This window comes from Lepidochelys kempii, chromosome 16, assembly GCF_965140265.1.
Source record: "Lepidochelys kempii isolate rLepKem1 chromosome 16, rLepKem1.hap2, whole genome shotgun sequence".
In the NCBI taxonomy this organism is placed as follows: domain Eukaryota; kingdom Metazoa; phylum Chordata; order Testudines; family Cheloniidae; genus Lepidochelys; species Lepidochelys kempii.
The window spans coordinates 11,022,734-11,037,102 of record NC_133271.1 but is presented as its reverse complement, the minus strand read 5'-3'; the positions used below and the strand labels follow the sequence as shown (position 1 = coordinate 11,037,102).

Below are 14,369 nucleotides of genomic sequence, written 5' to 3'. Positions count from 1 at the left end.
ATGACTATTAGCCTCAGGTTGAACAGTCTTTATTAGAGGGGATGAAGTTTGCTTTCATATAATATTTCACTCTGCTTAGTTTACATTTGCTTTTCAACACAGGCCCCATGTTTCAGCTGCCTCGCCCCAAAACGATTCCTGAGTGCCAGAATTTCTCAGTGATGAAAAATCCAAATGCCAGGCTGTCCCTGCATACCCTGTAATTAATCAAACAAGATTTGACAAGGAAACCAATGCCTTGCACAGAGCTAGTCAAGGGGAATGGAAACAGACAGAGCTGAGGGCTATTTGACTCAAACCCATCTATAAGTGGGCTAGGTTTAAGAAAAACACATTGCCACCATCTGAAGGGTTTGACCCAAGGAGGTTTGGAATGACTCTTCATTCAGAGCCGCTAAGCACCTTCAGTGCTTACAGAAGCCAAACGAAATGGACGGTACTCAGCACTAGCAAACGGCGACATTTTTCATAGTAAACTTTTTTTTGGCTAACAATGGAGATTCAGCACCTAAATGTTTGGGGAATTCATGCCGGTTTCACCAAATTGTTTTGGTTGGGGAAAAAGAAAGAAAGAAAAAAAACCCTAAAAAATATCCCACTACAAATCTAAATGTTTCATTTCAACATTTTTAAAATGTTTTGATTTTTCAGTTTGAAACAAATGTTTCAAAATTGTTTTAGTTTATTAAAACCAATCAAATGTTTACAAATGGTCAAAATCTAACTGTTTCATTCACCTCAAAATGAATTTTTGTTCAACTTTTCCAACTCACTGAAAAGTTTGAAGAATTTTTTTCCACCCATAATGAATTTTTTCTTTCATTTTTCAAAATTGCCAGTGAACCAAAAATCATTATTCACCCGGCTCTGCTCAGCATTTGGCAAGATCAGGGCCTTAAAAAGAATGCATGAAAGTACAACTGTGCAGGTTATACCACATTCTTTATTACCTGGGAGTTATTTTTCAGCTCATGCTTTGAAACTTGTAATGTAACGGAATTAGGTAATGTCCCTTTAAATAGTTTGTGATTCCTTTATTGGTCCTTGATGTCTCCTATATTTCAGAAGCCACCATAGAATCATAGAATATCAGGGTTGGAAGGGACCTCAGGAGGTCATCTAGTCCAACCCCCTGCTCAAAGCAGGACCAATCCCCAGTTTTTGCCCCAGATCCCTAATGACCCCCTCAAGGACTGAACTCACAATCCTGTGTTTAGCAGGCCAATGCTCAAACCACTGAGCTATCCCTCCCCCCACAGCAACAGCGACAGCGTATATATGTAGCTAGGCCTTGCATGTTAAGTATTTACTAAACACGGTTATTTGAATCCCATAGTGCCCATGTGGTTACACACATTGTGTAAAGAGCACAAGACAGACCTAGCAGTTTCAAGAACAATTAGAATAAGGTTTCATAGAAGACAAAACAAGAGGAAGCCCTCCCGTCAATCTGAATATTTGATTCAAAGATCAACAGGCTACAACAAACCCAAGTAATTCAATGCCCGCTACATAACACTTTGTGCCAACTTTCAAAAGCAGCCTCTTTGCATGATCAAAACCATGCATCTAGATCTTGGCTGCAGACATTTGGTGGATGCATGGACAGATCACTAGAATAATTTCTAGGCCAAACTTTCCGAGATATCTGTCTGAAGCCCCTGAAGTGCATATTTAGGTAGATACATAAATGGACTGATTTTCAGAGGTGCTGAGCCATCTGTGAAACTGCATGTCCACAGCTTCTGGAGAACATCTGAAGAGTGGGCCATCCATTAAGGACCCAAATATGGATTTAGGCACCTAACTTTAGGTGACCAGGTTTGCAAATGTTGGCATTAGCTCTTGATAACTTTATTAGCGTCAACCGACCATGTCACTTCAGTGGTTAACACCACGCCTGCACTATACGACACCCACGAGCAAAAGGACAGCCTCTCTGACAATGGCCCAGGGTGTCTGGAAGAGGGAGTAAGGAAAGCTTATATCTAAAACTCGCCCCCTCCAAGAGTTTCATAATCATTTCTAATGCACTGTGTGTTTTGACCAGGAGCCCCAGACGCGATACAAACACATATCCTTGAAGTACCTGTACCATGAATCCAATTCCAACCACTCCTCATTTCATAGCCATGGGGAGCTGCAGCCCATTGTGACAGAAATCTCTTGCACGCATGTGTGAATGGGGTGGAGCATGAATGTACCAGGAAAACTGCAACAAGCTGTAGGTTTGTGGCCGGACCATGGCCATTGCAGGCAGCCATAATCCCGATAATCCCCCAAGCACAACACAGCCAGGATCAGGGGACTGAATTTGGTGTGAGATTATGGACTCTCCTCTGTATTTCTCTGCCTTGTGAAGCCAGCCTGGGGTTGGTACTGGCTGAATTCTAAATCCTTTCCTTAAGAAGTGGGCTTTACCTTTCCGCCTGCCCAGAAGTAACCCCACCAGATCCCCAGGAGCAAACCCTTTGTGTTTTACAGGGAATGGTTTATTGGAGGCTAGTTTATGATCACATTTTTCCTTTCCCCTGCCCTTGGCTCCACGTCCGGATAGAAAGCAGGGGCTGAGCTCACCACCCTGGCTCCACCATGGGTAGGGGGAGTGGGTAGGCAGCGTTCCAGCAGAGGCCAGCACCCACCCTGCCCTCTCCACTACCCAGCTTGCACCCTCTGCTCTTCCCCATGCAGACCCAGCCATGGAAGTCCCAGGAGCGTCCCAGTCTGGCCTCGGCTCACTCCCCATCCACAGATGTGCGGCCAGCAAGAGGGGCTGTAAAGCCTGTTGTTTATTTCCCCCCTTGGATAGGTTTGTGGTAAAGAGTCTCTCCAGGAGGCTGGCAGAAGAGAATGGTGAAGGGGGAGCAGGGAGCAGGTGTCTTATCACAGCAGTACACAGCTGGGAGGGGAGGAGAGGAAAGAGGAAAAGGGTCATTTTGGGGGGAGTGGTAATACAAGGAAATAGGCCAGTTAACAGAAATCTGACAGGCAAAAATAAAACCATCAATATGAAGATAAACAATAAGTGGGCAAAGTGTTAGAGAAGAGGTATGTAAAACAACCCCCTCCCTTGCAGTGATTAAGTATAATCAGAATGCAATGATTGATTGTGGAGACAATCACATACCTACTACCATTACCCACATTTCTCACCCCCACCATGCTCTTATTGTTATTTCTGTTCCCCTTGCCTCCTTGACCACCCACCCACTCCCCCCACACACACACTAATGCTGGACTTTTTGAGTCTTGGCTTAAATTGGATCATAAGCTCTTCAGTGCAGGGACTGTACCTTCTGGGCTGTATGTACAGCACCATGCACAAAGGGGCCCCAATCCTGACTGGGACCTCTGGGCATTACAAATAATGATGAGTGGGTTTCCTTTGCCTCCCATCCCTCTGCTCTACAAAGACGGTTTTGTGCTTTCCTTTCCTGAGCTTGGCTTAAATCAAACCAAGTCTGCAATGAAACGAACAACCCCATATGGAGCAGATGGCATAGTAGGGCTGGGCAGAGGGGGAGGTTTTAACCACCTGCCACTGCCAATACTGAAATTAAAACCAGCATCTCTCACACATGCCAAAAGACCACGTGCGTTAGGAGTGACATAACAGCCCTGCTATGAATACAAGGCTTGTAAAAGGGGGACTTTTTTTTTTTTTTTAAAACAGTACCCGGTGAATATCTGTAGAAAGAAACCAGCTCCACCTGTTTTGGTTTGAGACGGAACAACATTACCTCACCTGGTCCATCTCCTTAGCACCATGGCTGTGTCACATTAGACATGTGTGCACCTAAAATCTGCCACTGGCTTCCCAGAGTATCAATTATGAGATCTGATCATTTCAGAGCTTGCCCACAGGGGACATGGCATGGAGGAGAACATCAGACCCACATCACTTGACATCCCAGCAAACACCTCTTTATCACACTAACGTCCCGGGCCGCCAAGGACCCAGCCAACTCATTGGCTCAGTCAGCCTGTTATTTTTGGCCACAGCTAGGTCTGCATCACATAAAAATAGCTGGTGTTTTAGTTTGGGCCCATTAGTGATGGGAGTTCAGGTTTATTGCTGGCAAAATGCATGGCCTTGAGACCACGGGAGAGCTTCTGTAAATATTTCTAGAACTATAGAGAACAGGTTTCTGCATGGTAGCACGCAGGCCTTGCCAGACTAATTCAAACTGCTTATTTTTCCATGGGAGTATTGCATGGATCACCCATCTGCATTAAAAATATGTATTTATATCATCATAAACACACATGGTATTCTGATTATATCTTACACCTTCTTGTCTAGAAACCCCTCTTCCAATTATTTCCAAGGAAAGGCACTCATTTATCCTTGAAATCTTTTCATAGATCAGTGGAATATTTAAAGATTTATATAAATGTTACCCCAAAAAACTACATTAAAAGAACATTAAGTTGCAAAATCAAGCACTAATTCTAGTATTTCCTAAATTTGACCATTGGAACCACTTACTAGGGATGTGGGGGATTCTTCATCACTTGAAGTCTAAACTAAGATTGGGCGTCTGTCTAAAATAAATATATATAATCTAGCTCAGCCACAAGCTATGGGCTTGATGCAGGAGCCAATGGGTTACATCTTCTGGCCTGTATAATGCCAGAGGTCAGACTAGATCATCATAATGGTCCCTTCTGGCTGGAGAACCCTATGAATGTTCCCCATTGACCCATGTCATCAGCTAGGGCCCAGGTAATGGGTTACTCTGACTCTGAGCAGAGGTCAACTACATTACCGACAATCTTGTGCATCAGCTACACACGCATATCAATCTCTCTCACTGACTCAGAGAGAGAGAGAGAGAGAGAGAGAGAGAGAGAGAGAGAGACTGATGCCCATGTGTGGCTGATACATAAGATTCTAGCTAATGTAGCTGTAGGAGATCACATTATTAAATCAGGAGTTTTTTGTTTGAAACGGGAGCCTCCCTGACATACCAGGATGGTTAGTATGGTGGGGGAATGAAAACTGGACAGAATCACAGAGAAATCCCATGTGAATTCTTAAAGCATATTCTGAGTTAATCCAGAATGAGGGAGTCACCGTTCTTCACTTGGATTCAAGGTCTCCCTCCACTGCCACACAGCGAGTGCTGCATCAAAGTATAGTCAAGGGGAACAAACAAAATAGACACTCTACCCCAGGGCCATGACTGGACATGGCTCCAGCTTCAGATCTGGATCAAGCCTGCCCCCAGCGTTCAAGGGTGCTGCACAAGTGACATGCTTGTGTGCCCCCTTTACACTCAGTACGTGCACTCCCTACTTGTGCATTAGTAACCCACTGGCAAGTGTATGTCATTCACCCCTCTCTGTGCCCATTTCACCAAAGTATGAGAGTCTTTTACTGCCCCCAACCTGACTATTCAGCACAAGCTGTAGAAACACTCTTGCTTTTAGTTCCAGAGGTCACCAGATCAACGCCCAATGCGTGAGAGATGACTACCATCTTGACCAACATTTATATTATGTTCATTCCATACATACAGAGAAATTAAAGTATTTTACGTTTTTATCTTTCGGGATGGTTGCAACAGAACACTACTTTATTTCTTAGAATCCAGAACCCTAACACACCAGAATCAAAACCAGAGAGAGACAAAGCAGGCTGATCCTTAAGGCAGCAAGGCACAACTCACCCCACCTTGCTCTAGGCTGGCTCTTTGCAGACTGACTCAGATCGCACACTTCCCTACAGTGCCCCCTAGCCTCCAAGCAGGACCAGGAATCCCCTTAAAAAGGAAAGCAGAGCAGGAAAAAACACACACAGGAAAGTTTCACAGACATTCAGCTTGGCTGCCATGGCATTAAGATATTGGAAGGTAGTTAATGAAACCAAGCTCAGAGCATGGCATTCCCATAGCAGGGCTGCTTGCCAGAGGAAAGTTGGGGTTCAGACTCATGCTGATCTCAGAGGTGATCTTGAAGCAAGTGCCTGAGGAGCGAGCAGAGTGAAGCGAGAAAGATCACATGTAACCAAGGGGTATCTGCTGATGACACTTCACTGTCAACGCTGAGAGCTGGGCAGGAAAGGAAGTTCCGTATAAGAACCAGGAGAGAGTTTTTACTGCATCAACAGTGCTGCAACTCTGGAAAGAGGATGGCTATGGCCTCTGGTGGGAATTAAGCTCCTCGGTATTCCACCTGCCGCAACACGGTAAGATTTGTAGCCAGGACCCCTGTGTCTGAATGCCACCTGCCCCCGAAACAGAGCAGCTTGCAAGCTCTTCAGATGGGATGTAACGTAGGGCAGGTGCTATTCAAAGCTTCCCTACACACAGACTGGTCGTGTTACCTCCATTCTGGCCTACAAGTGGTGCAGTTATTCCAGTCCGATGCAATGCTGCCCACACAATACAGGTCTGACCTGCAACATGCCATGCTTTGCTATTGCAGCAGAGGGCCCCTCTTAGGATTGCCAGGTGTCTGGTTTTCAACCGGAATGCCCGATCAAAAAGGGACCCTGGCAGCCCCGGTCAGCACCACTGTGGGCCTATCGACATCGATGGTGCTTTGAAGCCCAAGTCATCGCAGACCTGAGTTCTAGTGGTGGAGGGGTCAGCTCCCATCGACTCCGGCGACAGAAGTGCAGCACCTCGGTGTATAATTAAGGAGTATCCTCCTTACACCCCACAGCAAGGACAAACAGCCGCAGGAGAGAGAGACCTGATGCTACGTCCACCCCCAGCTCCCACTGCCAGTTTTGCTGTTGCCCTGCCCAGGTACCTCCAAGGGAGGAGGAATGGGGAAGGGTAGTTATCTTGCTGCCTGATTGCCCCAGTGTAACCCAGTGTTTCACAGAACAACCAGGCTCCGAACCTCTCAAGGACAGCCACTTTCCCCTTCAAAGAATATTTCATTCAGCAGGGGCTACATTAGGAGGAAGCCACATTGAATTAAACAAGGCATTGTCTCTTCAGCAACTGCATCATTTCACAAGAGGATGCTATGGGGATAGTATGGGAGCCTGGTTTGGGAAACCTCCGAGCATGACCAGAATCAGCAACTCCTCTTGCATGGCAGAAACTGGGGAGGGAAGTGCAAAGGGGCGTCACAGAGTAACAGCTCCCATCTCCTCCAGGCTGCATTCTGCCCTCTTACTTCTCTCATGGTGAGTAAAGAACAGACCACCCAGTATCTTTTCCCTATCACCTACAGAGGTCATGAGACCCAGGGCTGAAAGCTACTATTGAAATGCAAAGAATTAGACAGGAACCAAGAAGATGATAAATAAGCACCATCAAGCTGCTAAAGTTAACTTCAAATGACCTTGAGTGAACATGGTCTTCTGACCTAAGAAGCTGCCTCCAATGTCATCTCTTCCCACATGCCAAGAACAATGTAGCCTTTGCATAAAGTAGAAGAAACAGCCAACCCAGAAGGCCCCGTGGACTTTAAACAAAAAACTGTCCAACTTGAGTCTTCAGCTGCACTCATCACTTTTGTTTGGAAGTGGTGCTGCTTCAGTGAGACTGCATCTCAGCGCGCAAAGCCCCCTGGCTGGATACGTGAACGCCATGGGTCACTGTACCACACCAGTGTACAAAGCTGCATGCAGTGCCAAGCTCAGGGAGGGCAGCCAGGAAGAGCCTTCTGTTCGGCTGGGTTTCACCCACCCCCTTAGAAAATGAGCCTCTCACAAAGTAAACCCACTGCAACCTTGGCAACCAATTCCACACTGGGAAGTGAGAGATAGGAAGCGTGGATTGAAGCGGGAAGACCCCCATGGGGAGCAGAATTCAAAGGAGGGAAGCCAGGCTACTGCTGGGGGAAAGCCATTCAACGTGTTTAGATGGTGTGATGATTCGAAAAATCAGGTTTAATCAGCATCAGAGAGGAAAAGTCAAGGCAGAAGCAAGAGAATAACAACAGTCCATTACCAATACAGATATGCACCTGTTGAAGAAATGCGAGCCAGGCCTGCAAGACAAAGCCAGGAAGAAGAGCTCACCAAAGCACCTGGCTCTGAGCAGCTCTTCACAAGCCATCGCATGTCCACCCAAGTGGAGATTTATTAGTTATTTGTATGACTGTAGTGTGTGGAGGCTCCAAGAAGGGCTGAGAATCCATTGGGTAGGTGCTGTGCAGAGTACAAAAGGGCCCGTGCCCTGAAGAATTTACTCCCTCTTAGGATGTACAAACCCTGGCTATTTCAAAGGGCGTGGCTTAGTTTGCTCTCAGTTTTTGGAGGAGCAGCTGTGTGGAAGGTTCCTAGGCAGGCTGTGTAAGCCAGACAGAACCCAGCACCTCTACCAGCATGTATGCCAGCGAGCAAGAAGGTAGAATGAAGCACCGAACTATAACAATTCAAGTCCATTTCCTCAGGGGCTGGCTGTATTAACACAAAGAATATCCAAAACACAAGAGCAGAGCAGCTTCTAACACTTGGTGACAGCCACCAGTTGGGAGCTTCCAATTAACGAATTAATCCGTTCCTCATTTCTAGGTACTATGTGCTGAGAAACAGCCTCTCTCTTTCACTGAAACATCTTCTCTTCCGCTTCCCCTCCAAACACCCAGCTTCGATCCATGGCCCTGGAGTTCTGAGACCACAAATAGCTCTCAAGTTTCTGATCTGTGCTTCAATCCAAGGAGCTTCCCGTAGGCTGTGTCTACATTTAGGGCTGGTCCACATGAGAAAGTTAGGTCGACTTAGCTGTGTCGCTCCGGGGTGTGAAAAATCTCAGATCCCTGAGAGACCTAGGGCAGGTCTACACTTAAAACGCTGCATTGGCCCAGCTACACTGACGCGCTTTAATAAAGATGCTCTGAGCTGAAGGGAGAGAGCTCTCCCGTCAGCTCAGCCAATCCACCTCCAGGAGAGGCAGGTGGTAGCTATGTCGGCGGGAGAAGCTGTCCCACCAACACAGTGCTGTCTCCACCGACGCTCAGGTGGGTAAAACTATATAGCTCAGGGGGGTGGATTATTCACATCCCTGAGCCACATAGTTACACAGAAGTAATTCTGTAGTGTAGACCAGGGCTTAGTTAAGCTGACCTAAGCCTCACTGTAGACAGTGCTAGGCTGACACAAACTGTAGCTCACGAAAGCTTATGCTCAAATAAATTTGTTAGTCTCTAAGGTGCCACAAGTCCTCCTTTTCTTTTTAAGAATTCTTCTGTCATCCTCATGACTGCCTCTCAGAGAGGTGGATTTACCACAGCGATGGAAAAACCCCTTCCATTGCCATAATAATTCTCTGCGCCAAAGCTGTGCAGCTGCAATGTTTCTAGCACAGACGTAGCCTTTGATTTAGCCCTAATTCCAGCCACCCAAATAACAGCAGGAGTGCCGTCATCTGCATCGCTGCAACCTCATTTCAGTGCCAAGTGTCAAGTCGAGGTAAGTCCACATCTCCCTTGTCTGCCCTACGGGCTCACACCAGTGAGATTCCACGAGGGTGACCAGCCAGCAAATGTGAAAAACTGGGACGGGGGCAGGGGGTAATATATAAGAAAAAAAACCAAAAATCAGGACTGTCCTTATAAAATCGGGACATCTGGTCACCCTAGGCTACGCTCAAGGCTGAAACCTAACGGATTCCAAGCGCGCGCTCCCTAGGGCAGGGACAGTCTCTCTGTTCAGTGTTTGTGCAGCGCCTACCACTCTGGGATTCGGCTCCATGGCTAGGAGTACGTGTACATTTGAGGTAGGAGGTGTGATTCCCAGCTTGTGCATATGTACCCACACTAGTTCTGCTCCAGCGAGCGCCTAAAAACATCCGTGTGCCCACAGCAATGGCTAGGACTAGCTGTCTGCATGCATACCCATGAGGTCAGGCAGGGCTGTCCTTGGTCCGCTAACCCAAGCTGCTGCCACAGACACCTTGCTATGGTTGTGCTCTAGATCAGTGATACTCAGACTGCAGCTTGCGAGCCACAAGTGGCTCTTTCATGCGGCTCTTTGCAGCACATGATATTAAACCACTGGGTGATTATTAATCAGTCAGGATGCCTTTACTATGTAATAAACCAATTAAATGAGCAACTTGCACAAAGTTATTAACTTATTTGCTGTGAGAATAACTAAATAGTTCCCAATTATACTGTTTAAATATGAATAGTACTACGGTAAATGAAACCATGAATTCACACGACTGTGGCTCTTTTGGGTAACGCTAATTGCTTATGTTGCTCCTGAACCACTGAGGTCTGAGTATCGCTGCTCTAGCTTGAGCAGCACTACTGCCGGTATGACTCGCACCTCCCAGCTCAGATGGAAACGGACCCCTGGGGGCAGAGGCTCCCAGCTGCTGCCACAAGATGCAGAACAGACCACGCCTTAGCAACAAACAGAGCTTCATGTTAAAATAAAAAAGATTTCCCCTTTGCATCTTAAACGCACCCAGTTGTCTGCCACCACACGGAGCTTATCGACTTCAAACCGGAGCAAGGTCCGAGTCCCCTGCTCTACCCACTAGACACACTGCTTATTTAAGACTTTCAGTCCATCCTTCCGTCCACCATAACCACAGCTCTCACTGCCTCCTCTGCACCCTGAGAAAACTAACACTGGCTATTTCATGACACTGCATCCCTTTGGGAATATTTGCACCCTTTGGATTGTATTTCCCCTTCAAAGTCAGCTCGCTGTGAACTCCCTCAGCCACAGGTAACCGCCCCAGGCACCCTTGAGTTTAGCGGCAGGGTTGGAAGAAGAGCTAAACTCTAGCGAAACAAAGCATTGGGCACCGTTATGTGAGAGGCTTCCCTACTCTCAGCAAGCTGGCATGGGGGCTAGATTAAACCAATGGACTAGAATCCCTGGTGAATGGACAAAAAGCATGTAAGGACTGGATTGTACCAACCTGTAACAGACTTGAGCATTCAGCCTTTGTGTTACACTTCGGCAGTGCTTGTGTAGCTTCTCATGCCAACACAAGCTCATTGAATCGAACAGAGACCACCACGTTCATTCCACCTGTGACTAATTTTTGAAGCCACACCTGTGGAATGCTAGTCACTGCCCCAGATCACCAAGCCCCCTATCCACCCCCAGCCTCGCAGCTCTGAAAAAGGAATAAAAGAGCAGTCATGTAGCAGGACCCTGCCCATGATGTTTGGCTCTACGTTGACCAGTTATGATTGATGTTGTTTGCAGCTAGAGATGATTTCCAAATATTCTCCTTCAGAGAAAGCTGTATGAGTTTCTTTGGTTGGATGGATAGGTTTGGGGGCAAGGGGGGGGGTGTGCACCAATTCCCAGGTGTGTGATTACAGAATCACCCTAGCCATACACAGCACCTGCACATCATTTTGCATCATTGCATCACTCTGCAGTTTATACAGGTGTGTTGCATTATGATTCTAAAACAGAGTCAGCCCAAAAGGGCAGGGTACGCAACACATCAGCAACTAGACAGAACAGGCCAGTTATCAGGAAAAGCTTTAAGACCAAGTACTGTTGTCAGTTACTGCATCACCTCCTACCTTGGTTTCCCAAGGAGTGTAAATCTTGGTTTACAGTGCATCCTAGTTTCAGAGGAACAGCCGTGTTAGTCTGTATCCGCAAAAAGAACAGGAGGACTTGTGGCACCTTAGAGACGAACCAATTTATTTGAGCATGAGCTTTCGTGAGCTACAGCTCACTTCATCGGATGCATCCTAGTGGAGATCACTTATCAGTGGCTCCATCCCAGGGAGCACCTGACCTGGGGCCAGACCCCAGCCACACAGAGGAATCAGGGCCTTTAAATGTTCATTGTGCTTTAAACGGGGAAAGCCCCAGCCCGTTTGGAAGGTGGGAATGGCTGTCCCACAGGGCATGGACAGAAAGTGACACCTCCCACACATCTTGCTCTGTCTCCAAAGTAACTGGCTCCTTACCAGAGTGGTACAGAAGTATAGACTGCCTAAGCTCCTCACGTGGTTAGACTGTACAGCGAGTAACCAGTGCACCAGGGCAAAGCTCCCTCCCCAGAACACAGGCAGCTTGTCCATACACATAAGGAAAGGGTCTGATGCAATTAGCTGGGTGCAGCTATGGTGAAAATCCCTGCAGCGATTTCAACAGATATACACCAGACTTAAAGGAGGTTTGCTCCAGTTAAACTAGGTCAGTTTTTAAAACCTCATTAATTATCTTGCGACTTTGAGTAGACAAGACCTGAGCGTATTTGTACACTACGCTGTAAACCTGGGTCACTGGCTTGCCCGCTGGCAGACTCAGCGTTTCCAAGTCCACAATGCCCACTGCATTGTAAACTGGGCTTACAAATAGCTGGACAAGGGTACCCCAGCCGTGCTAACCCGCCCTCACTGCGCTACCCAGACCTGACTTGGGTCTGCAGCTTGACCCGCATCCACACTCAAAATGACAAGGCTTGAATGTGAGACTCGGGCTTTGACCCACGGCCCTAGCAGGGCCCTGAAACCCAGGTCTGGAGTCAGACTAGTTTGTGTGTGGACAGAAGGGGGGCTTGGCCTCAAATCTGAGTCAGAGCCTGAGGTTAGTTTGCAGCCACATTGTCCAGGAAGGCCAGTGACCAGCCAGAGCACAGCAGGATAGGGGGCACAGAGCTGAAGGGGTCTCTGGATGAGAGAGTATTGTCCCCCAGGCCCCCCAGCAGAGCCTGGTCAGGCTCCATCACTGCAAGGCAGGTCTCAAAGGCTCCCTCCCACCCCCTGCTGGGCTGTTTCCTAAGCCTGCCCCAGCAACTCCCAGCCCGAAACACCCGAGCACCTTTGTGCCAAGAAAGCTAAAGTGCCAGCCGGGCACAAGCAGGGTCCCCCCCCAGCAGAGAAGCATCTTGCTGCTGGAGGGGTGCAAGGGGGAAACGCCCCCAGGCTGGGGTAGTTTGTTTGCAGACCCAGGATGGAAGTGCTCTCTAGCCAGGGAGGGTCCTGGGGATACTTCAGCGAGCAGGAGACTCCCCCACCCCTCCCACGGAGCGGGCGGAGAGCGGAAAGGGATGGGCTCCCCCAAGCAACAGCATCCAGGGCTAGAGACCTCCCTGCAGCCGGGAGCCCAGCAAGGGACCTCAGGCGCACCCCCGGACAGCCCCCTCCTGCTCCCCCTCGCCCGTTCACCCCCTCCCCGCTCCTCCTCACTCACTCCCTCCCGGCCCCCCATCTCCCCCTTCACTCATCCCTGGCCCCCTCGCCCCCCTGCTCCTCCTCACTCCCCCCTGGCCCCCCATCTCCCCCCTCATACATCCTCACCCCTTCACCACCCCCGCTCCCCCTTCACACATCCCCAGACCCCTCGCCCCCCTACTCCTCCTCACTCCCCCATCTCCCCTTCATTCCCCCGCTCCTCCTCACTCGCCCCCAGCCCCCCCACCCCTTCACCTCTCATCTGCCCCCCAACCCCCCTTTCACACATCCCCGGCCCCCTATCTCCCCCCTCGGCCCCCTCGCCCCTTCACCCCCCTCACACATCCCCGACCCCCTCGCCCCTTCTCCCCCCCGGCCCCTTCACCCCCCCCCCCATCTCCCCTTCACACATCCCCGGCCCCCTCGCCCCTTCACCCCCCTCACACATCCCCGGCCCCCTCGCCCCTTCACCCCCCACCCCCCTCACACATCCCCGGCCCCCTCGCCCCTTCACCCCCTCTCTCCCCCGCGGTCCCTTCACCCCCCCACCCCCGGCCCACTCGCCCCCCATCTCCCCTTTCACACCTCCCCGGCCCCCCCTTCACCCCCAGGCGCCCCCTACCTGGCCGCAGTCCGGAGCCCGGCTCGGAGGGCTCCTGCTCCAGCCCGGCGCCCGGCGCCAGGTAGCGCAGCGGCAGCAGCCGCCGCCAGAGCCCCCCGCAGCCCATGCTGCCTGCCCGGAGCCCGCAGCGCCCGGCCGAGCGGCGCCACCCCGCAGCCGGCTCCCCCGCGCCGGGGCGTGGGGGTGGGTCTCGGCCGCGCCAGGCTCCCCCCCTCGCCGGCCAGCGGGACAGGCACAGCCCCCGGCCCCGCCCCCGGCCGCCCCGCGGGACCCCGGCCCGGGGAACTGCCCCCGGCCCGGCCCCGGCTCACAGCAGGGTGAGGGGGACCCCCTTTGCGGCTTGGCACGGCCCAGGTTAGCGGGAGCCCCTCCCGGCCTGGCACTGCATGAGCTAATGCCCCCCCTCCCCGCCCTCTTTCTGGGGCTGCACGGGTTAATGGGGATCCCAGCCACCGCCTGCTTGGCTCCACACAGGTTAATGGGGATCCCCCCCCTCCCGGCTTGGCACCACACAGGTTAATGGGGACTCCCCTCTCACCTGGCACTGCACAGGTGAATGGGGACTCCTTCTCCCTTTCTGGCACTGCATGGGTTAGTTCTCTCCCCTCCCCGCAGCGCAGCCCTAATCTCTCCTGCTGTCATGGTCTTTCACATGTTAAAAGACCAGAGGAAAAGAGTA

General features: G+C 50.1%; 1 protein-coding gene across 1 annotated transcript in view; it reads right to left on the bottom strand.

Annotated features, from left to right (window-relative positions):
* LOC140899299 (uncharacterized) overlaps nucleotides 1–13,811 on the bottom strand; it is a 258,414-nt gene extending 244,603 nt beyond the window's left edge. Inside the window, exon 1 of the mRNA XM_073314570.1 lies at nucleotides 13,691–13,811. Coding sequence (XP_073170671.1) covers nucleotides 13,691–13,796 — 106 coding nt within the window. The 5' untranslated portion in view covers nucleotides 13,797–13,811. The remainder of the gene's footprint in view (nucleotides 1–13,690) is intronic.
* Between the last annotated feature and the right edge of the window lie 558 nt (nucleotides 13,812–14,369).